Below are 22,053 nucleotides of genomic sequence, written 5' to 3' on the forward strand. Positions count from 1 at the left end.
TAGCTGATTTTGAAGTTTTAAGTGAGAAGTATTTGATTTTCATTTGTTAATTAAAAGGGTAGTAACGTCTTTTACATAAAATAATACTTTTAATTGTATAACATATTGCCGTATTTTTATCTTTTTTGAAATTTTAAGTGGGAAGTATTTGATTTTCATTTCTTAATTAAAAGGCTAGTAATGTCATTTATATAAAATAATATTTTGTAATTGTATAACATATTTCAGGGTATTTTTTTTAAAAGTTTTAAGTGAAAAGTGTTTGATTATTTATTTATTAATTAAAAGGATTATAATATTTTTTTTATATAAAGCCCTTGTTTGAGTCACATTATGTTCTTAAAAATGCATTTTTGAATAGTTTATTGATGGAAAATGTGTAGTTAAAAAATAAAGAAAAATTTTGAATTTGTGTGTAATATTATTTTATTGAAAAATATATGATTGAAAAATTATCAAATCACAGTTTAAAAATATATATATTTTAAAAAAAATATGGCTCAAACGTAATGAAAATAATATTTCGTAATTGTATAATATTGGTAAGAGTACCTTTTTTTAACATGACCAGGCTTTTTTTCTTTTCTTTAGAGAAAGTAGCCCACTTGTGCGAGTGGTCTTTCCCAAATAAGCATCTGCCGTCTGTCGTTATGGAATCGCTTCTCCTTGTTCCGTCCTCTTCTGCAAATCCATTACAATTATTCTTGTCTCATCCTCCAACCAAACGCTCCCTTTTTCTCATTTTAAAAACAACCCACGAACGCGCCGCGGTGATGCAGATGACCACCGCTGCCTCCGCCACCAAGGAGGCCAAGCTTTGGGGTGGAAGATTCGAGGAGAGCGTCACCGAAACCGTCGAAAAGTTTACCGAGTCAATCTCCTTCGACAAAGCCCTTTACAAGCATGACATAATGGGCAGTCGGGCCCACGCCTCCATGCTCGCTCGCCAGGTACTTGTATTAATGCTCGTCTCATATATCTTGAAATTGAAATTATACTATTCCTAATGTCAACGGATGGGCTTTTTTTTTTTTTTCTTTTTTCTTTTTCCCCCCCCTTAATTTGGCATTCTTGTTGGTATTTTCACAGGGATTAATAAGCGAGAGTGATGCGGATAGCATTCTGAAAGGCCTTGATGAGATTGAGAGGCAGATTGATGATGGAAAGTTTGCGTGGAGAACTGATAGAGAGGATGTTCACATGAACATTGAGGCTGCTCTTACTGACTTAGTTGGCGAAGCTGCTAAGAAGTTACATACAGCCCGCAGTCGGAACGACCAAGTTTGCACTGACCTTCGTCTCTGGTGTCGTGATGCAGTTGACTCCATCCTTTCCCGAATTAGGCATCTCCAGGTTGTATAATGTTCTTATGCAACTTTTCAATTGCATCAATTTTTTACAGTTCCAAGTCCCAAATATTTTTACTGCTGATATTGAAGATGTTATTTGAAACAGAATGTGTAGAGCAGAACCGATCACATAAACAAAATTTAATCAATTTGAATAGAATATTCATTTAATTTGGTACGCTGCATTTAAGAAAACAATATTCGTCAGTATACATTATCAGCACTATTGTGATAGGAATGGCCAGCTGCTAAGCTTCAGTTTCTTGTTAATGTTGAAAACCAATTTGTAATAGTTCAAATGGCATTCTTCCAATTCTTAAACTTTTCTGATTCTGCAGGTTGCTCGAGAGAGAGAGAGAGAGAGAGAGAGAGAGAGAGAGAGAGGCCGAAGGTTCTGTTAATTAAGTTTGACTACAGAGTAGCACTTACTAAGAAGTTCCTTACTTGTTAGCATCTGCAAATACTCAATATCAAATATTCTTTTTATATTTTCAGAAATAAAATTAAATTTATATGTTGATTCTCATTAGATGAACCAAATATAAGGAGTGGCATGGTAAGGACTTCTGGCAAAAAATATAAAAGATGTCACAGAGAGAGAGTTTGTGTAGTTAACTTAAAAGAGATAGATTTAAATTTATGATACTTTCTAATGATTCAGTTAAAATTATTCACAAACATAACAATCCTTATTAACCACGAATGCATGAGATTTTGAGAAGGAAATGATCTAATGAATGGAAAGTCTAGAATATAGATAGCATCCTTGACATGAGATGAGCAAAAAAAGAAAAAAGAAAATATCTTTAAGCTGAATTTTGTGTGCTCTATATTTGCCCTTATACAAATGTTAAGCATGTCTAGCCAGATAAACAATTATTATGAGGACTAAAGAGTATCCTTTGTAGGGAATATCCTAGTCTTTGCATATGTTTGAATGATCACATGGATTTCCATGTTCTCTTGTATTCTCTTCCGTAGTTAATCCACTAAATTTTGCTGTTCTCCATCCATATTGCCTTGATTTACACTTCTTTATATTTTGTTCTCATAATTCTTTGGTGGGCTGAGAGGATTATGCAAGTTCAGTTGTGAGAGATGTTTTCATTTTAGGTTCAGCCATGCAGCTTACATCTGCTTACCACCATTTCAATTTTTTATTGTAGCTTGACCGTGATGCTGACCGTTTGCTAGACTGCCGGGTAAGAATTAATTTCTGTCCCCTGGGCGCCTGTGCGTTGGCTGGAACTGGTCTGCCAATTGATAGGTTTATGACTTCTGAGGCATTGGGATTCACTGCTCCCATGAGAAACAGGTATTTTCTAAATCGTCTATGACAAATACAACTTTTAGAGTTTGAATTATTGTTTAGTGTAAATTTTTCTGTTTGATGCACCATTCATTATATGGTTTAGCTTCTCTTTGTGTGAAATTTTTCATTATATGGTTTAGCTTCTCTTTGTGTGAAATTTTCACTTTCTTTCCATTTGCTTGGCTGTGAGAAGTACTATATGCAAACTCTCATAAACTGTAGTCCCCTGGTTCTCCAGGACAAGACACTAGCTATTGTTTGGACTCTCTCAGCAGTCCTTTCTTCTGTTTCAACAAGCTTATTTCATGTGTCGTCATGTTGGCACTAACCTGCTGCTTAAAACAGAGATCATGTTCTTGCTATTGTAGCCAAACATATTTGCGTCCTTTCCTTTTATCCCCCCAAGATATACTAAAAAATCCCTTTCTTGTCCTGTCTTATAGTGAGATATCTTACCTGCCCTTTGCTGCCTTAGAGATCATGAAGAGTTTCATTGTTTTGGCAAGAAAGAGTATCTTGTTTTGGAACCTCATATGAATCTACTTCTAAATTGGATGGTGTAGTGGTGATTTTTATGCTCTTATTTTTAACTACTTCAAGTGAAATTTTTCCTTCTACTTTTTATTTTTCTTTTATATTCTTTGCAATACACAAAGAATGTCTTGATATTTTTGGCAGCTCAATTAATTTTGGTTATATTTAATACCCAATTCAATAATTTATATGAGCATGTTTGGCTAAGCTTAAAAATAAGTAAAAGTTACTTTTAAGAAACTATGTAAGCGTGTTGGGAAGTTACTTTTTCTTCCTTCTAAGTGAAATATTTACTTGTTTTCAACATTTATCAAGAACAAAATATTTATTTCAATAATTATATATACTTGAAACTTTTTGAAGTTTAACCAGACATGCTCATAAATATAAAATTCACTAAAATACTTTTTAATTCCCTATTTTAAATAAAAAGTTGAATTGGTTAAATAATGTAGCTTCTAGGTATTTGGGAAAACTATCAAACAAGAAAAGGAGGTAATATTATGAAAAATATGATCACTAGATAGTAATTTAGTTATTTTGGCAATCAGGTTTAGAAGATCATGTAACAGTTTATTTCTTGCTTCCATTTGAATATTTTTACGCTATTTAGTTGGTTTATTTTTTGTCAGTTTTTCCCTTCGAAAGAGAAAATCTACTGCATGATAGAAATCACTGCATAATGCGTATTTTGCATTCTTTAAAGATGTCTACAAAATGCCCATTTATATCAGGTTCATAAAAATGACAATGACTGAAGGGTTAGGAATGACATTAGATTGACACCTCAGCTTAAAATTCTGGTCAGGCACTAGCTAGTTTTATGCCGTTACTCTGGAGTTTAGTTAATCTTCGAGAGTTTTTGTGCATCATTTTTGAAATTAGATTAGGTTCTTGTTTCGAACCTGACCTTTGAAAAAATTCCATCCTCTATTAGTCTTTGCTCTTGTGCATTTAGAGGCTTCGTTATGAAACCGTATGAATGAAGACCCTCCAGGCTGGTCTCATTTCTTTTTTTGGGTTGGAGTCCTCCAGGTGTACTGTATATATTTGGTTATATCTTAGTGGTGAATATTATCTTAACTGGAGATGTCAGATGATATTTTGTATTTGTGGGAGCATAGGATTGTGTCAAAAGGGCTGAGCAAATTTGCTTTTGATGTTTAAAACTCGAAGCACGATATTTGGGCTTCTTTTGCATTTTTATAATGTCACCACACCAAAATAATTGATTTAAATTGCCTGAATTTGTACGGGTAGAGAGTCTTAGGTTCTTTTTAAATCATATGCCTGTTAGGTATTCATATCGATATTTTCTTTTGGGGTTCATTTTTGTTGCTTTCTTTTCTCAATTGAGCATTTGTGATGAGGACATCGGACGTGACATCGGACGTTACTTATTTTTTTTAAACTTTATTTATGCTTTATTTATCTTTTGGACTATTATTTAAGATTTGGACTTGTATGGGCTCGGACTCAAGCTCGTTAGGGTTGCTTAACTATTTAAACCTATTTTACATTATAATTTTTAGTTGATGATGAATGAATATTATTTATTGGTTTATGGCGTTTTTCTCTCTTCCTGTTTCTTTCTTCCCTTCTGTTAAATCCCCTTCCCTTCTTCTCTCTAATTCCCCCCCCCATAGATCTATTCTAATTTTGCAATTAACTGTCCCGTTGGTGCTGCATCAAATTTGGTATTAGAGCCGAATCTTGGGTATTTTCTTTTACAATCCAAAATCTCTTCTTGGGTACTTTCTTTTACAATCCAAAATCTCTTCTTTTCTCCCAAATTTCGTTGGAACAGCACAATTGAAAGAGGTCTAGCATAAGAAGCAGCAATTTTTTTTTTTTTTCATTTTGTTCCTACCCTTGTTGAGAAAAAAAAATTCGTGTTACTGTTCACGGGTACTGTTTACACCTGGGATTCCAAATTTTTTATTTTCTTTTTGCTGACCCTGCTAAGGTTCAGGCGATTATTGACTGGCCTGAGCCTAAAACTATTCATGACGTCAGGAGCTTTCACGGCTTCGCTATATTTTACCGTCGCTTTATTACGGAGTGCATGAAGAAAGGGGAGTTTCATTGGACACGACAAGCGGCTAAAGCCTTTAAGTTGGTCAATAAGCGAATGACGGAGGCTCCTGTCATGCGCCTTCCCGACTTTTTCAAAGTCTTTGAAGTTGAATGCGATGCCTCCGGTGTAGGTATAAGCGGAGTCTTGAGTCAGGAGCGTCACCCTGTTGCCTACTTCAGCGAGAAGTTAAATGAAGCCAAACAACGGTACTCGACTTATGATAAGAAACTGTATGCGGTGGTCCAGGCTTTGCGCTATTGGCGCCACTATTTGTTACCTTAGGAATTTGTCCTTTATTCGGACCACGAGGCCCTCCGTTACCTCAACTCCTAGAAAAGATTAAGCTCTAGGTATGGTCGTTGGATTGAATATTTACAGGCCTATTCATTTGTTTTAAAACACAAGAAGGGCGTGGAGAACTAAGCAGCTGATGCTTTAAGTCGTCGTGTCTCCCTTTTGTCGATCATGAGTGTCTAGGTCATCGGTTTTGAAAGGATTAAGGAGGACCACGAGGCATGTCCCGATTTTAAGGATATCTTTCTCGATTTGCAAAAGGGACAATCACACACCACAGATGGCTTTCGACTTGAGGAGGGCATCTCTTTCGAGCCAATAAATTGTGCATCCTTCGAATTTCAGTGCGAGATTTCATCGTGTGGGATATTCACGCGGGAGGGTTAGTCGGTTACTTTGGACGTGATAAGACCATAGAAGAAGTTGAACGTCAATTCTATTGGCCTAGCTTGAAGAAAGACGTGGCTAAAATTGTTAGTACTTGTAACACTTGTCAATTAAGTAAACAGAAGAAGCAGAACACAGGTCTATACACCCCTCTTCCCATCCCCAATTGTCTTTGTCAAGACGTTAGTATGGATTTTGTATTAGGCCTTCCACGCACCCCAAAGAAACATGATTCTATTTTTGTGGTTGTCGACCGTTTTTCGAAAATGGCTCATTTTATCCCCTGTAGCAAAACCTCAGATGCGTCTAAAGTAGCTATGTTGTTCTTTAATGAGATTGTTAAATTGTATGGGCTTCCTAAGACCATTGTGTCCGATAGGGATGTTCGTTTCACTAGCCATTTTTGGAGAACTTTGTGGCAAAAGATGGGTACCAAATTGAAATTTTCCACGGCTTACCACCCTCATACTGACGGTCAAACTGAAATAGTTAATAGAAGTCTTGGTAACCTATTGCGTTGTTTGGTTCGGGAAAATCTTCGAAATTGGAATTTGATCCTTCCTGTAGCTCAAATTGCGTATAATAGCTCCATAAATCGTTCATTAGGTATGAGTCCATTTGAAGCCGTTCATGGGTACAAACCTAGAAAACCGTTAGATCTCATCCCTATGTCCCCACAGGCTAGAGTGTTAGTGTTAGCCGACGCATTTGCACAACATCTTCGTGATTTGCATATTGAGATCAATAAACAACTTGAAGCTAGTAATGCACAATATAAACTTCAAGCTGATTTGCATAAATGACATATTGAGTTTCACGTTGGGGATTAAGTTATGGTCGGCATTAGGCCAGAGCGGCGTCTACATGGACCTGCCTCCAAATTGCAAGCTCGTAGTGCTGGTTCTTTTAAAATTTTAAAGCAAATTGGTCCAAATGCCTATGTTGTTGATATCCCACCACATCTTGGTTACCATTCTACTTTCAATATTGAGGACCTAGTAGCTTATAAAGGTTATTTCATTCCCTCAGATGACCCTTTGTTACCTCATTTTGTGGACCTTGATCCCGAGTATTTGGCCACTTCGAACCCACTACCACCTCTCACAGTACACAGATAAAATTGATGCTATTCTAGATAAAGAAACTGTGTTTACTAATGATGGAGAGGTTCAGCGCTTCCTCGTTCGTTGGGTTGGTTGACCAAATTCTGATTGTACATGGATCTCCAGAGAGACACTACAGCAATTGAATCCAGATTTATTGGAGTTTTATCGAAGTTAGCAGGATTTTCCTTGGCCTAGATCGCCTCCCGTTCACTCAATAGGGGTTGGTGAGGACACTAGGTTCAGACCTCCATTGACACATTTTTACAGACGTCGGAAGAAACTTGCCCAACCACTCAGCTTATGGTTGGGAGATTGATGACAGCCTAGAGTGATATATCCAGTCGACAGGGTCGAGTTTTTCTCCCACCCCGGGAGAGTTGATAAGGACATCGGACGTGACTTATTTTATTTAAGCTTTATTTATCTTTTGGACTATTATTTAAGATTTGGACTTGTATGGGCTCGGGTCCAAGCTCGTTAGGGTTGTTTAACTATTTAAACCTATTTTACATTATAATTTTCAGTTGATGATGAATGAATATTATTTGGTGGCTTATGGCGTTTTTCTCTCTTCCTGTTTCTTTCATCCCTTCTGTTGAATCCCCTTCCCTTTTTCTCTCTAATTTCCCCTCCCCATAGATCTATTCTAATTTTGCAATTAACTGTCCCGTTGGTGCTGCATCAATTTGGCTTTCTCATATTATTGGTGATAATAACATTGTTAGGAGTTCTTTTTATGACCTATTGGCCAATTATTTAGATCAGTTGTTTATGTCAATAAATGCTTGTTTTCGAGAACAGAGCATTGGATTCTTGCACCAAACATAAGTACAGTGAATTGCCAATGATAATGGAACTTCTTCAACATGTTTGTAATGTCATCTCATGGACATAATAGATTTCAAGTGCCGAGTATGGTAATTATTGACTTCAATTCTTTCTTTTAAATGAAATGTTGTTAAAGCGAAATTTTGAAAATGAAAATTAGATTTTTAACTTACATCTGGATATTGATTGTTGATTGCGGCAGACAATTTTATCTTATATGGTGGTGGGAGAGAAGTATTAGTGAAGAAAGTTTTGAAGTGAGGGCAAGGATTGTCAAATATACTTAATGATACTCAGTAAGACTTGATACCTCTCAGTGTGATAGGTTCTCCCATCATGTAGAACCAAAATCACAACTAAATATGGTAACTGTCAATTATAATATTTATTAATGGTAGCCTATTAAATGAGGTAGCTTTCCTTTAATTTTTCTTTCCTTATATTCCATTGACATCCTCCTCAAATTTATGCTTCATTAACTAGCATTGGTGACATTGCTTGTACCCACGAAGAAGAGATCCAAATCATGGCAACTATCTACGAAAAATAGTGACAGCGAGAGATCTAAGAACAAATAGTACAGAAAACAGCCAAGAACCACTCCAAGAACACTTCAAAGCCACTCCAGATAGCTCACTTCCTAAAATGAATTTCCAAAAAAAAATTCACAAAGTGTACCGATCACACACAGTGAGTTCTATCAGTTGGGAGAACTGAATCGTACACATAATTTATGTTCTAACAAAAGCTCCAACAGCCAATGCACGTGCCAAAAATTCAACAATGTATCTAGCCAAGATGCTGTAGTGGGAAGAAATCCCACCGAACAATCTACAACAAAAACTCAAAAATCTCCTAAAGTTTTAAATATAGTAGCCTAACAGATATAACCTATCACCCAAAGCATAACATTCAGCCCACATTCCACGGAAAACAGCCTATTAACCCAAAATAACCAATCCACTCCATAACAGCTCATTTAATACACCAGCTGAATACTAAAGGCCAAGCCTATAGTATCCCAATAATCCAAACCCACACTTGCCTATTTTTCATCTTTCCTAGTCCATTTTTCCCAACCTACTCTCACACTTGCTACTGTCAATTGGATAAGCCCTTGCTCAGCTCAGAGCACAATGGTACATTCATGTATCTCTTCTTCTCTCAGATTTAATTCCTCCTCCTTTTCTCTCTCTACGCCAAACCCTAGCTCTTCTGTTTCCTCTTCCTTTAAGGCCCTCTCTCCCCCTTTCCAACCCCTTTTATTGAGAAAATCAAATCCCCAAAAATCTTCTGTGAAGGCCTTTTATGCTTCGGAGTTCTATGCATTGACGGTGGCCTTGTGACGGAGTTGGAACACCATGTCATGACCTCAACGACCTTCTATGGAGTGCCAAATGCCTATTCACTTATCCTTGTCTCATCCATACCATACATCTTGATTATCTTGAAGCTGGTGTAGATATATTAATCTGACCATACTGGTGACAGTAGAATTCTCAAGCATAGGTCCATCATGGTTTCGGCATCCGTGGGGAGTTACAGGGCTTATCTAGCTGATGTTTCTAAATACAGTGGTTGCTGTGGAGATGCTGTGGAGATAAAGTTTCTTAAAGACTTTCATTGAAGAAGGGTTAAGGCTCTTGCGGACTCTGGTCTTGATCTTATAGCTTTTGAAATAGTACCAAACAAGTTGGAAGCTCAGGCTTTTGCTTAGGTTCTTGAGGAAGAAGACATTAATATTCCTACGTGGCCGTCCTTCCAACTCTAATGATGGTGTTAACGTGGTTTAGCGCGATTTTTTTTTTTTGAATGTGTTGCCGTTGCTGAATCGTCCAAGAAAATTATTGTTGTAGGAATTAACTATACCCCTCTAGATTTATTCGAGACCTAATTTGTCCATCAAGAAGGTAACAGACAAACCAATACTTATTTACCCAAATAGTGCAGAGATAGAGACAATTAGAGGGAGAATTATCAGAATAATAGACTGGACGAGAGGAGCTTGTGAGAAAGTCCAACCAAGATAACGAGAGAAAATCTAAGGAACTGGCTCTAGTTCTGATACCGTGTCAAATATATTCAATGATACTCAATAAGACTCGACACCTTTCAATGTAAGAAATTCTTTCATTAGATAGTACCAAAATCACAATTAATTATGGTAATTATCAATTATAATACTTATTAATGGTAACCTATTAAATATATTCCACTGACAAGGTTTACATTTCTGCTAATTGGGATCGGTTAAATGATTGTAATTATCCACCCATCACTTCAGGACCTTAAGACTAATTTTGGTTAATTTATTCTATCATATGAAAGTAGGGATGTCAATTTAACTCGTTGGTTCGGGCCGTCTATGGCTTGGCCCGAAAAAATCCCGAGTTGAGGCTCAAGCCGAGTTCCATTTTGATGTTGGCCCAAGCCCGAGCTAGCCCTTCTGGCTCTCTGGCTCGGGCTCACGGGCCTTTTAAAAAAAAAAGGAAAAAAATGAATTTAAAGGCAACAACACGTTGCCTTTTAAAATGTAGCATGTTGCCTTTTTTAGGCAGTAAAATGCTATCTTTTAAGGCAGCCGAGTGCTGCCTTAAAAAATGTAGAAAACATCAGTTATTTAAAAAATAAAAAAATAAAAAAGAGCATGCCCGAAAGCTCGGATTGAGCCTAGATTTTTTGGCCGAGCAAAAGCTCGACTTGGCTCCGAGCCTAGAAAATAGCTCGCACCATTTTACGTGAGCTGAGCCCGAGCCTCGAATTTCGGCTCGCGAACCGACTTGGATAGTTGATATCCCTGCATGAAAGTATAACATGACATAGGAGACTAAGAATTTTGATTTGCATGTTCCTATATTCTCTGTTACTAGTTCCATTAGCCCACGTAAATATGAGTTGAATTTCAGAATTAGTGAATGTCTGAGAATTTCACAATTTGTTTAGTGTTTGCAAATTTCTTTTATATTGCACTAGCTTATCAAGATTCAAGAGTACTGGCACTTATGGTCCATGTTATTTTGTATTGCATCATTTTCCATGTTTATTTCTTGTCCACAATGAGTACATGGCTCTATCACATAATTGGTTAGATCAGTATTTGAAATATCATTGATGCAGTTTAGGATGGAGGGGTCTTATTTGAATTTCATTATTTATGTTTTCTGTTTCGTATTGAACATTTGGCTTCCTCAAATTATTTGTGACACCATTATATGCGGAATAGCATTGATGCAGTTTCAGATCGAGATTTTGTTTTGGAGTTACTTTCTGCAAATTCCATCACAGCAATCCATCTCTCTCGGCTTGGTGAAGAATGGGTATTGTGGGCTTCAGAAGAATTTGGGTTTCTCACACCTAGTGACTCTGTTTCAACTGGAAGCAGTATAATGCCACAGAAGAAGAACCCAGTTTGTGTAGTTAACTTAAAAGAGATAGATTTAAATTTATGATACTTTCTAATGATTCAGTTAAAATTATTCACAAACATAACAATCCTTATTAACCACGAATGCATGAGATTTTGAGAAGGAAATGATCTAATGAATGGAAAGTCTAGAATATAGATAGCATCCTTGACATGAGATGAGCAAAAAAAGAAAAAAGAAAAAATCTTTAAGCTGAATTTTTTGTGCTCTATATTTGCCCTTATACAAATGTTAAGCATGTCTAGCCAGATAAACAATTATTATGAGGACTAAAGAGTATCCTTTGTAGGGAATATCCTAGTCTTTGCATATGTTTGAATGATCACATGGATTTCCATGTTCTCTTGTATTCTCTTCCGTAGTTAATCCACTAAATTTTGCTGTTCTCCATCCATATTGCCTTGATTTACACTTCTTTATATTTTGTTCTCATAATTCTTTGGTGGGCTGAGAGGATTATGCAAGTTCAGTTGTGAGAGATGTTTTCATTTTAGGTTCAGCCATGCAGCTTACATCTGCTTACCACCATTTCAATTTTTTATTGTAGCTTGACCGTGATGCTGACCGTTTGCTAGACTGCCGGGTAAGAATTAATTTCTGTCCCCTGGGCGCCTGTGCGTTGGCTGGAACTGGTCTGCCAATTGATAGGTTTATGACTTCTGAGGCATTGGGATTCACTGCTCCCATGAGAAACAGGTATTTTCTAAATCGTCTATGACAAATACAACTTTTAGAGTTTGAATTATTGTTTAGTGTAAATTTTTCTGTTTGATGCACCATTCATTATATGGTTTAGCTTCTCTTTGTGTGAAATTTTTCATTATATGGTTTAGCTTCTCTTTGTGTGAAATTTTTCATTATATGGTTTAGCTTCTCTTTGTGTGAAATTTTTCATTATATGGTTTAGCTTCTCTTTGTGTGAAATTTTTCATTATATGGTTTAGCTTCTCTTTGTGTGAAATTTTTCATTATATGGTTTAGCTTCTCTTTGTGTGAAATTTTTCATTATATGGTTTAGCTTCTCTTTGTGTGAAATTTTCACTTTCTTTCCATTTGCTTGGCTGTGAGAAGTACTATATGCAAACTCTCATAAACTGTAGTCCCCTGGTTCTCCAGGACAAGACACTAGCTATTGTTTGGACTCTCTCAGCAGTCCTTTCTTCTGTTTCAACAAGCTTATTTCATGTGTCGTCATGTTGGCACTAACCTGCTGCTTAAAACAGAGATCATGTTCTTGCTATTGTAGCCAAACATATTTGCGTCCTTTCCTTTTATCCCCCCAAGATATACTAAAAAATCCCTTTCTTGTCCTGTCTTATAGTGAGATATCTTACCTGCCCTTTGCTGCCTTAGAGATCATGAAGAGTTTCATTGTTTTGGCAAGAAAGAGTATCTTGTTTTGGAACCTCATATGAATCTACTTCTAAATTGGATGGTGTAGTGGTGATTTTTATGCTCTTATTTTTAACTACTTCAAGTGAAATTTTTCCTTCTACTTTTTATTTTTCTTTTATATTCTTTGCAATACACAAAGAATGTCTTGATATTTTTGGCAGCTCAATTAATTTTGGTTATATTTAATACCCAATTCAATAATTTATATGAGCATGTTTGGCTAAGCTTAAAAATAAGTAAAAGTTACTTTTAAGAAACTATGTAAGCGTGTTGGGAAGTTACTTTTTCTTCCTTCTAAGTGAAATATTTACTTGTTTTCAACATTTATCAAGAACAAAATATTTATTTCAATAATTATATATACTTGAAACTTTTTGAAGTTTAACCAGACATGCTCATAAATATAAAATTCACTAAAATACTTTTTAATTCCCTATTTTAAATAAAAAGTTGAATTGGTTAAATAATGTAGCTTCTAGGTATTTGGGAAAACTATCAAACAAGAAAAGGAGGTAATATTATGAAAAATATGATCACTAGATAGTAATTTAGTTATTTTGGCAATCAGGTTTAGAAGATCATGTAACAGTTTATTTCTTGCTTCCATTTGAATATTTTTACGCTATTTAGTTGGTTTATTTTTTGTCAGTTTTTCCCTTCGAAAGAGAAAATCTACTGCATGATAGAAATCACTGCATAATGCGTATTTTGCATTCTTTAAAGATGTCTACAAAATGCCCATTTATATCAGGTTCATAAAAATGACAATGACTGAAGGGTTAGGAATGACATTAGATTGACACCTCAGCTTAAAATTCTGGTCAGGCACTAGCTAGTTTTATGCCGTTACTCTGGAGTTTAGTTAATCTTCGAGAGTTCTTGTGCATCATTTTTGAAATTAGATTAGGTTCTTGTTTCGAACCTGACCTTTGAAAAAATTCCATCCTCTATTAGTCTTTGCTCTTGTGCATTTAGAGGCTTCGTTATGAAACCGTATGAATGAAGACCCTCCAGGCTGGTCTCATTTCTTTTTTTGGGTTGGAGTCCTCCAGGTGTACTGTATATATTTGGTTATATCTTAGTGGTGAATATTATCTTAACTGGAGATGTCAGATGATATTTTGTATTTGTGGGAGCATAGGATTGTGTCAAAAGGGCTGAGCAAATTTGCTTTTGATGTTTAAAACTCGAAGCACGATATTTGGGCTTCTTTTGCATTTTTATAATGTCACCACACCAAAATAATTGATTTAAATTGCCTGAATTTGTACGGGTAGAGAGTCTTAGGTTCTTTTTAAATCATATGCCTGTTAGGTATTCATATCGATATTTTCTTTTGGGGTTCATTTTTGTTGCTTTCTTTTCTCAATTGAGCATTTGTGATGAGGACATCGGACGTTACTTATTTTTTTTAAACTTTATTTATGCTTTATTTATCTTTTGGACTATTATTTAAGATTTGGACTTGTATGGGCTCGGACCCAAGCTCGTTAGGGTTGCTTAACTATTTAAACCTATTTTACATTATAATTTTTAGTTGATGATGAATGAATATTATTTGGTGGTTTATGGCGTTTCTCTCTCTTCCTGTTTCTTTCTTCCCTTCTGTTGAATCCCCTTCCCTTCTTCTCTCTCTCTTCCTGTTTCTTTCTTCCCTTCTGTTAAATCCCCTTCCCTTCTTCTCTCTAATTCCCCCCCCCATAGATCTATTCTAATTTTGCAATTAACTGTCCCGTTGGTGAATTTGGTATTAGAGCCGAATCTTGGGTATTTTCTTTTACAATCCAAAATCTCTTCTTGGGTACTTTCTTTTACAATCCAAAATCTCTTATTTTCTCCCAAATTTCGTTGGAACAGCACAATTGAAAGAGGTTTAGCATAAGAAGCAGCAATTTTTTTTTTTTTTTTTCATTTTGTTCCTACCCTTGTTGAGAAAAAAAAATTCGTGTTACTGTTCACGGGTACTGTTCACACCAGGGATTCCAAATTTTTTATTTTCTTTCTGCTGACCCTGCTAAGGTTCAGGCGATTATTGACTGGCCTGAGCCTAAAGCTATTCATGACGTCAGGAGCTTTCACGGCTTCGCTATATTTTACCGTCGCTTTATTACGGAGTGCATGAAGAAAGGGGGGGTTTCATTGGACACAACAAGCGGCTAAAGCCTTTAAGTTGGTCAATAAGCGAATGACGGAGGCTCCTGTCATGCGCCTTCCCGACTTTTTCAAAGTCTTTGAAGTTGAATGCGATGCCTCCGGTGTAGGTATAAGCGGAGTCTTGAGTTAGGAGCGTCACCCTGTTGCCTACTTCAGCGAGAAGTTAAATGAAGCCAAGCAACGGTACTCGACTTATGATAAGAAACTGTATGCGGTGGTCCAGGCTTTGCGCTATTGGCGCCACTATTTGTTACCCTAGGAATTTGTCCTTTATTCGGACCACGAGGCCCTTCGTTACCTCAACTCCTAGAAAAGATTAAGCTCTAGGTATGGTCGTTGGATTGAATATTTACAGGCCTATTCATTTGTTTTAAAACACAAGAAGGACGTGGAGAACCAAGCAGCTGATGCTTTAAGTCGTCGTGTCTCCCTTTTGTCGATCAGGAGTGTCTAGGTCATCGGTTTTGAAAGGATTAAGGAGGACCACGAGGCATGTCCCGATTTTAAGGATATCTTTCTCGATTTGCAAAAGGGACAATGACACACACCACAGATGGCTTTCGACTTGAGGAGGGTCATCTCTTTCGAGCCAATAAATTGTGCATCCTTCGAATTTCAGTGCGAGATTTCATCGTGTGGGATATTCACGCGGGAGGGTTAGCCGGTTACTTTGGACGTGATAAGACCATAGAAGAAGTTGAACGTCAATTCTATTGGCCTAGCTCGAAGAAAGACGTGGCTAAAATTGTTAGTACTTGTAACACTTGTCAATTAAGTAAACAGAAGAAGCAGAACACAGGTCTATATACCCCTCTTCCCATCCCCAATTGTCTTTGGCAAGACGTTAGTATGGATTTTGTATTAGGCATTCCACGCACCCCAAAGAAACATGATTCTATTTTTGTGGTTGTCGACCGTTTTTCGAAAATGACTCATTTTATCCCCTGTAGCAAAACCTCAGATGCGTCTAAAGTAGCTATGTTGTTCTTTAATGAGATTGTTAAATTGTATGGGCTTCCTAAGACCATTGTGTCCGATAGGGATGTTCGTTTCACTAGCCATTTTTGGAGGACTTTGTGGCAAAAGATGGGTACCAAATTGAAATTTTCCACGGCCTACCACCCTCATACTGACGGTCAAACTGAAATAGTTAATAGAAGTCTTGGTAACCTATTGCGTTGTTTGGTTCGGGAAAATCTTCGAAATTGGAATTTGATCCTTCCTGTAGCTCAAATTACGTATAATAGCTCCATAAATCGTTCATTAGGTATGAGTCCATTTGAAGCCGTTCATGGGTACAAACCTAGAAAACCGTTAGATCTCATCCCTATGTCCCCACAGGCTAGAGTGTTAGTGTTAGCCGACGCATTTGCACAACATCTTCGTGATTTGCATATTGAGATCAATAAACAATTTGAAGCTAGTAATGCACAATATAAACTTCAAGCCGATTTGCATAAACGACATATTGAGTTTCACGTTGGGGATTACGTTATGGTCCGCATTAGGCCAGAGCGGCGTCTACATGGACCTGCCTCCAAATTGCAAGCTCGTAGTGCTGCTCCTTTTAAAATTTTAAAGCAAATTGGTCCAAATGCCTATGTTGTTGATATCCCACCACATCTTGGTTACCATTCTACTTTCAATATTGAGGACCTAGTAGCTTATAAAGGTTATTTCATTCCCTCAGATGACCCTTTGTTACCTCATTTTGTGGACCTTGATCCCGAGTATTTGGCCACTTCGAACCCACTACCACCTCTCACAGCACACAGATAAAATTGATGCCATTCTAGATAAAGAAACTGTGTTTACTAATGATGGAGAGGTTCAGCGCTTCCTCGTTCGTTGGGTTGGTTGACCAAATTCTGATTGTATATGGATCTCCAGAGAGACACTACAACAATTGAATCCAGATTTATTGGAGTTTTATCGAAGTTAGCAGGATTTTCCTTGGCCTAAATCGCCTCCCGTTCACTCAATAGGGGTTGGTGAGGACACTAGGTTCAGACCTCCATTGACACATTTTTACAGACGTCGGAAGAAACTTGCCCAACCACTTAGCTTATGGTTGGGAGATTGATGACAGCCTAGAGTGATATATCCAGTCGACAGGGTCGAGTTTTTCTCCCACCCCGGTAGAGTTGATAAGGACATCGGACGTGACTTATTTTATTTAAGTTTTATTTATCTTTTGGACTATTATTTAAGATTTGGACTTGTATGGGCTCGGGCCCAAGCTCGTTAGGGTTGTTTAACTATTTAAACCTATTTTACATTATAATTTTTAGTTGATGATGAATGAATATTATTTGGTGGCTTATGGCGTTTTTCTCTCTTCCTGTTTCTTTCATCCCTTCTGTTGAATCCCCTTCCCTTTTTCTCTCTAATTTCCCCTCCCCATAGATCTATTCTAATTTTGCAATTAACTGTCCCGTTGGTGCTGCATCAATTTGGCTTTCTCATATTATTGGTGATAATAACATTGTTAGGAGTTCTTTTTATGACCTATTGGCCAATTATTTAGATCAGTTGTTTATGTCAATAAATGCTTGTTTTCGAGAACAGAGCATTGGATTCTTGCACCAAACATAAGTACAGTGAATTGCCAATGATAATGGAACTTCTTCAACATGTTTGTAATGTCATCTCATGGACATAATAGATTTCAAGTGCCGAGTATGGTAATTATTGACTTCAATTCTTTCTTTTAAATGAAATGCTGTTAAAGCGAAATTGTGAAAATGAAAATTAGATTTTTAACTTACATCTGGATATTGATTGTTGATTGCGACTGACAATTTTATCTTATCTGGTGGTGGGAGAGAAGTATTAGTGAAGAAAGTTTTGAAGTGAGGGCAAGGATTGTCAAATATACTTAATGATACTCAGTAAGACTTGATACCTCTCAGTGTGATAGGTTCTCCCATCATGTAGAACCAAAATCACAACTAAATATGGTAACTGTCAATTATAATATTTATTAATGGTAGCCTATTAAATGAGGTAGCTTTCCTTTAATTTTTCTTTCCTTATATTCCATTGACATCCTCCTCAAATTTATGCTTCATTAACTAGCATTGGTGACATTGCTTGTACCCACGAAGAAGAGATCCAAATCATAGCAACTATCTACGAAAAATAGTGACAGCGAGAGACCTAAGAACAAATAGTACAGAAAACAGCCAAGAACCACTCCAAGAACACTTCAAAGCCACTCCAGATAGCTCACTTCCTAAAATAAATTTCCAAAAAAAAATTCACGAAGTGTACCGATCACACACAGTGAGTTCTATTAGTTGGGAGAACTGAATCGTACACATAATTTATGTTCTAACAAAAGCTCCAACAGCCAATGCACGTGCCAAAAATTCAACAATGTATCTAGCCAAGATGCTGTAGTGGGAAGAAATCCCACTGAACAATCTACAACAAAAACTCAAAAATCTCCTAAAATTTTAAATATAGTAGCCTAACAGATATAACCTATCACCCAAAGCATAGCATTCAGCCCACATTCCACGGAAAACAGCCTATTAACCCAAAATAACCAATCCACTCCATAACAGCTCATTTAATACACCAGCTGAATACTAAAGGCCAAGCCTATAGTATCCCAATAATCCAAACCCACACTTGCCTATTTTTCATCTTTCCTAGTCCATTTTTCCCAACCTACTCTCACACTTGCTACTGTCAATTGGATAAGCCCTTGCTCAGCTCAGAGCACAATGGTACATTCATGTATCTCTTCTTCTCTCAGATTTAATTCCTCCTCCTTTTCTCTCTCTACGCCAAACCCTAGCTCTTCTGTTTCCTCTTCCTTTAAGGCCCTCTCTCCCCCTTTCCAACCCCTTTTATTGAGAAAATCAAATCCCCAAAAATCTTCTGTGAAGGCCTTTTATGCTTCGGAGTTCTATGCATTGACGGTGGCCTTGTGACGGAGTTGGAACACCATGTCATGACCTCAACGACCTTCTATGGAGTGCCAAATGCCTATTCACTTATCCTTGTCTCATCCATACCATACATCTTGATTATCTTGAAGCTGGTGTAGATATATTAATCTGACCATACTGGTGACAGTAGAATTCTCAAGCATAGGTCCATCATGGTTTCGGCATCCGTGGGGAGTTACAGGGCTTATCTAGCTGATGTTTCTAAATACAGTGGTTGCTGTGGAGATGCTGTGGAGATAAAGTTTCTTAAAGACTTTCATTGAAGAAGGGTTAAGGCTTTTGCGGACTCTGGTCTTGATCTTATAGCTTTTGAAATAGTACCAAACAAGTTGGAAGCTCAGGCTTTTGCTTAGGTTCTTGAGGAAGAAGACATTAATATTCCTACGTGGCCATCCTTCCAACTCTAATGATGGTGTTAACGTGGTTTAGCGCGATTTTTTTTTGAATGTGTTGCCGTTGCTGAATCGTCCAAGAAAATTATTGTTGTAGGAATTAACTATACCCCTCTAGATTTATTCGAGACCTAATTTTGTCCATCAAGAAGGTAACAGACAAACCAATACTTATTTGCCCAAATAGTGCAGAGATAGAGACAATTAGAGGGAGAATTATCAGAATAATAGACTGGACAAGAGGAGCTTGTGAGAAAGTCCAACCAAGATAACGAGAGAAAATCTAAGGAACTGGCTCTAGTTCTGATACCGTGTCAAATATATTCAATGATACTCAATAAGACTCGACACCTTTCAATGTAAGAAATTCTTTCATTAGATAGTACCAAAATCACAATTAATTATGGTAATTATCAATTATAATACTTATTAATGGTAACCTATTAAATATATTCCACTGACAAGGTTTACATTTCTGCTAATTGGGATCGGTTAAATGATTGTAATTATCCACCCATCACTTCAGGACCTTAAGACTAATTTTGGTTAATTTATTCTATCATATGAAAGTAGGGATGTCAATTTAACTCGTTGGTTTGGGCCGTCTATGGCTTGGCCCGAAAAAATCCCGAGTTGAGGCTCAAGCCGAGTTCCATTTTGATGTTGGCCCAAGCCCGAGCTAGCCCTTCTGGCTCTCCGGCTCGGGCTCACGGGCCTTTTAAAAAAAAAAGGAAAAAAATGAATTTAAAGGCAACAACACGTTGCCTTTTAAAATGTAGCATGTTGCCCTTTTTAGGCAGTAAAATGCTATCTTTTAAGGCAGCCGAGTGCTGCCTTAAAAAATGTAGAAAACATCAGTTATTTAAAAAATAAAAAAATAAAAAAGAGCATGCCCGAAAGCTCGGGTTGAGCCTAGATTTTTTGGCCGAGCCTAGAAAATAGCTCGCACCATTTTACGTGAGCTGAGCCCGAGCCTCGAATTTCGGCTCGCGAACCGACTTGGATAGTTGATATCCCTACATGAAAGTATAACATGACATAGGAGACTAAGAATTTTGATTTGCATGTTCCTATATTCTCTGTTACTAGTTCCATTAGCCCACGTAAATATGAGTTGAATTTCAGAATTAGTGAATGTCTGAGAATTTCACAATTTGTTTAGTGTTTGCAAATTTCTTTTATATTGCACTAGCTTATCAAGATTCAAGAGTACTGGCACTTATGGTCCATGTTATTTTGTATTGCATCATTTTCCATGTTTATTTCTTGTCCACAATGAGTACATGGCTCTATCACATAATTGGTTAGATCAGTATTTGAAATATCATTGATGCAGTTTAGGATGGAGGGGTCTTATTTGAATTTCATTATTTATGTTTTCTGTTTCGTATTGAACATTTGGCTTCCTCAAATTATTTGTGACACCATTATATGCGGAATAGCATTGATGCAGTTTCAGATCGAGATTTTGTTTTGGAGTTACTTTCTGCAAATTCCATCACAGCAATCCATCTCTCTCGGCTTGGTGAAGAATGGGTATTGTGGGCTTCAGAAGAATTTGGGTTTCTCACACCTAGTGACTCTGTTTCAACTGGAAGCAGTATAATGCCACAGAAGAAGAACCCAGACCCAGTGGAACTTGTTCGAGGGAAGTCTGCCAGAGTTGTTGGAGACTTGGTTTCACTTCTGGTATTATGCAAGGGACTTCCTCAGGCGTACAACCGAGATTTACAGGTAAGCGATTACACCCATTGCCATTTAAATTTGTTCCTAGTAGACTTAATGATCCTCTATTTAATCAAAAAGCTTGAACTTTCCTCCTTAAACAGGAAGACAAGGAGCCTGTATTTGACAGCGTTAAGACAATATTAGGAATGCTTGAAGTGTCAGCAGAATTTGCAAAGAACATCACTTTTAATTGGGAAAGAATAAAGAGTGCTCTACCTGCTGGTCATCTTGATGCCACAACGCTTGCTGACTACCTTGTCAAGAAGGTATACTATGTTCCTTGATTCCTTGTTTGTTTTTCCTTTTTAAAAATACAAACGATGTTTTCCACTGTAGTTTGGCCCCACTATAGATTGAAATTATTGGTCGTTTGAGTCCTTTTTTTGAAGTTAAATGCTAATGACAAAATGATGTATTGAGTGCAGGGAATGGCATTCAGAACTTCTCATGATATAGTTGGCAGGTCCGTTGCCATGTGTGTTTCCAATAACTGCCAACTTCAGGAACTGAGTCTTGATAAGCTGAGAAGTATAAGCCCAGTGTTTGATGAGGATGTCTACGAGTTTCTTGGAGTCGAAAATTCAGTAAAAAAGTTCACTTCATATGGCTCCACTGGTTCAGAATGCGTTTTAGATCAACTTAACTACTGGGTCACTAAACTTGGCATTAATGGATAGTGTGGTGTTATCGTGGAATTTTGACTGAAATTCGTGTAATCAATTTTTAGGTGTTGGACTTTGCCACCACAAAAAAAAAAAAAAGGGTCATCTTTCTCGATTGGAGAAAATTTAGCAAACGATGAATTACGTGTAATGTGAATGCTTGTAATTTTTGTGGACTGGAGTTGAATTAAATTGTAAGATTGGATTGCTGTCTCTGTAGAAGTCCAGCCCATATATATATATGTGTGTGTGTGTGTGTGTGTGTATTTATACACACACAATCCATTTGACACGGGTTAATAGTCCAACAAGTAGAAGAATCTGGAATGGCTAAATAAAAATGCATTTCTGTTTTGTTTTAACAACTTCAGCCAGATCAAGACGCGTGGCATGTTGAAGGCTGTTGGATCAAATGAATCGGCTTCTTTCATTTAGAAGGAGCTCAAAAGTC

General features: G+C 37.0%; 2 protein-coding genes and 2 pseudogenes across 2 annotated transcripts; all 4 read left to right on the top strand.

The window, feature by feature from the left end:
• Nucleotides 1-575: 575 nt before the first annotated feature.
• LOC111371727 (argininosuccinate lyase, chloroplastic-like) lies at nucleotides 576-1,469 on the top strand. The gene is made up of 2 exons (XM_022993861.1): nucleotides 576-950; nucleotides 1,090-1,469. The coding sequence occupies exons 1-2, from the start codon at nucleotides 651-653 to the stop codon at nucleotides 1,360-1,362; spliced, it is 573 nt and encodes a 190-aa protein (XP_022849629.1). The 5' UTR covers nucleotides 576-650; the 3' UTR covers nucleotides 1,363-1,469.
• Nucleotides 1,470-6,786: 5,317 nt separating this feature from the next.
• Nucleotides 6,787-11,103, top strand: LOC111371168 (annotated as a pseudogene).
• Nucleotides 11,104-11,839: 736 nt separating this feature from the next.
• LOC111371726 (argininosuccinate lyase, chloroplastic-like) lies at nucleotides 11,840-21,815 on the top strand. The gene is made up of 4 exons (XM_022993858.1): nucleotides 11,840-12,008; nucleotides 20,655-20,946; nucleotides 21,042-21,206; nucleotides 21,366-21,815. Exons 1-4 carry the CDS (start codon nucleotides 11,965-11,967, stop codon nucleotides 21,615-21,617), a joined length of 753 nt encoding a protein of 250 aa, XP_022849626.1. The 5' UTR covers nucleotides 11,840-11,964; the 3' UTR covers nucleotides 21,618-21,815.
• Nucleotides 18,593-19,784, top strand: LOC111371250 (annotated as a pseudogene).
• Nucleotides 21,816-22,053: the final 238 nt, after the last annotated feature.

This window comes from Olea europaea, chromosome 22 (genome assembly GCF_002742605.1).
Source record: "Olea europaea var. sylvestris chromosome 22, O_europaea_v1, whole genome shotgun sequence".
Lineage (NCBI taxonomy): Eukaryota > Viridiplantae > Streptophyta > Magnoliopsida > Lamiales > Oleaceae > Olea > Olea europaea.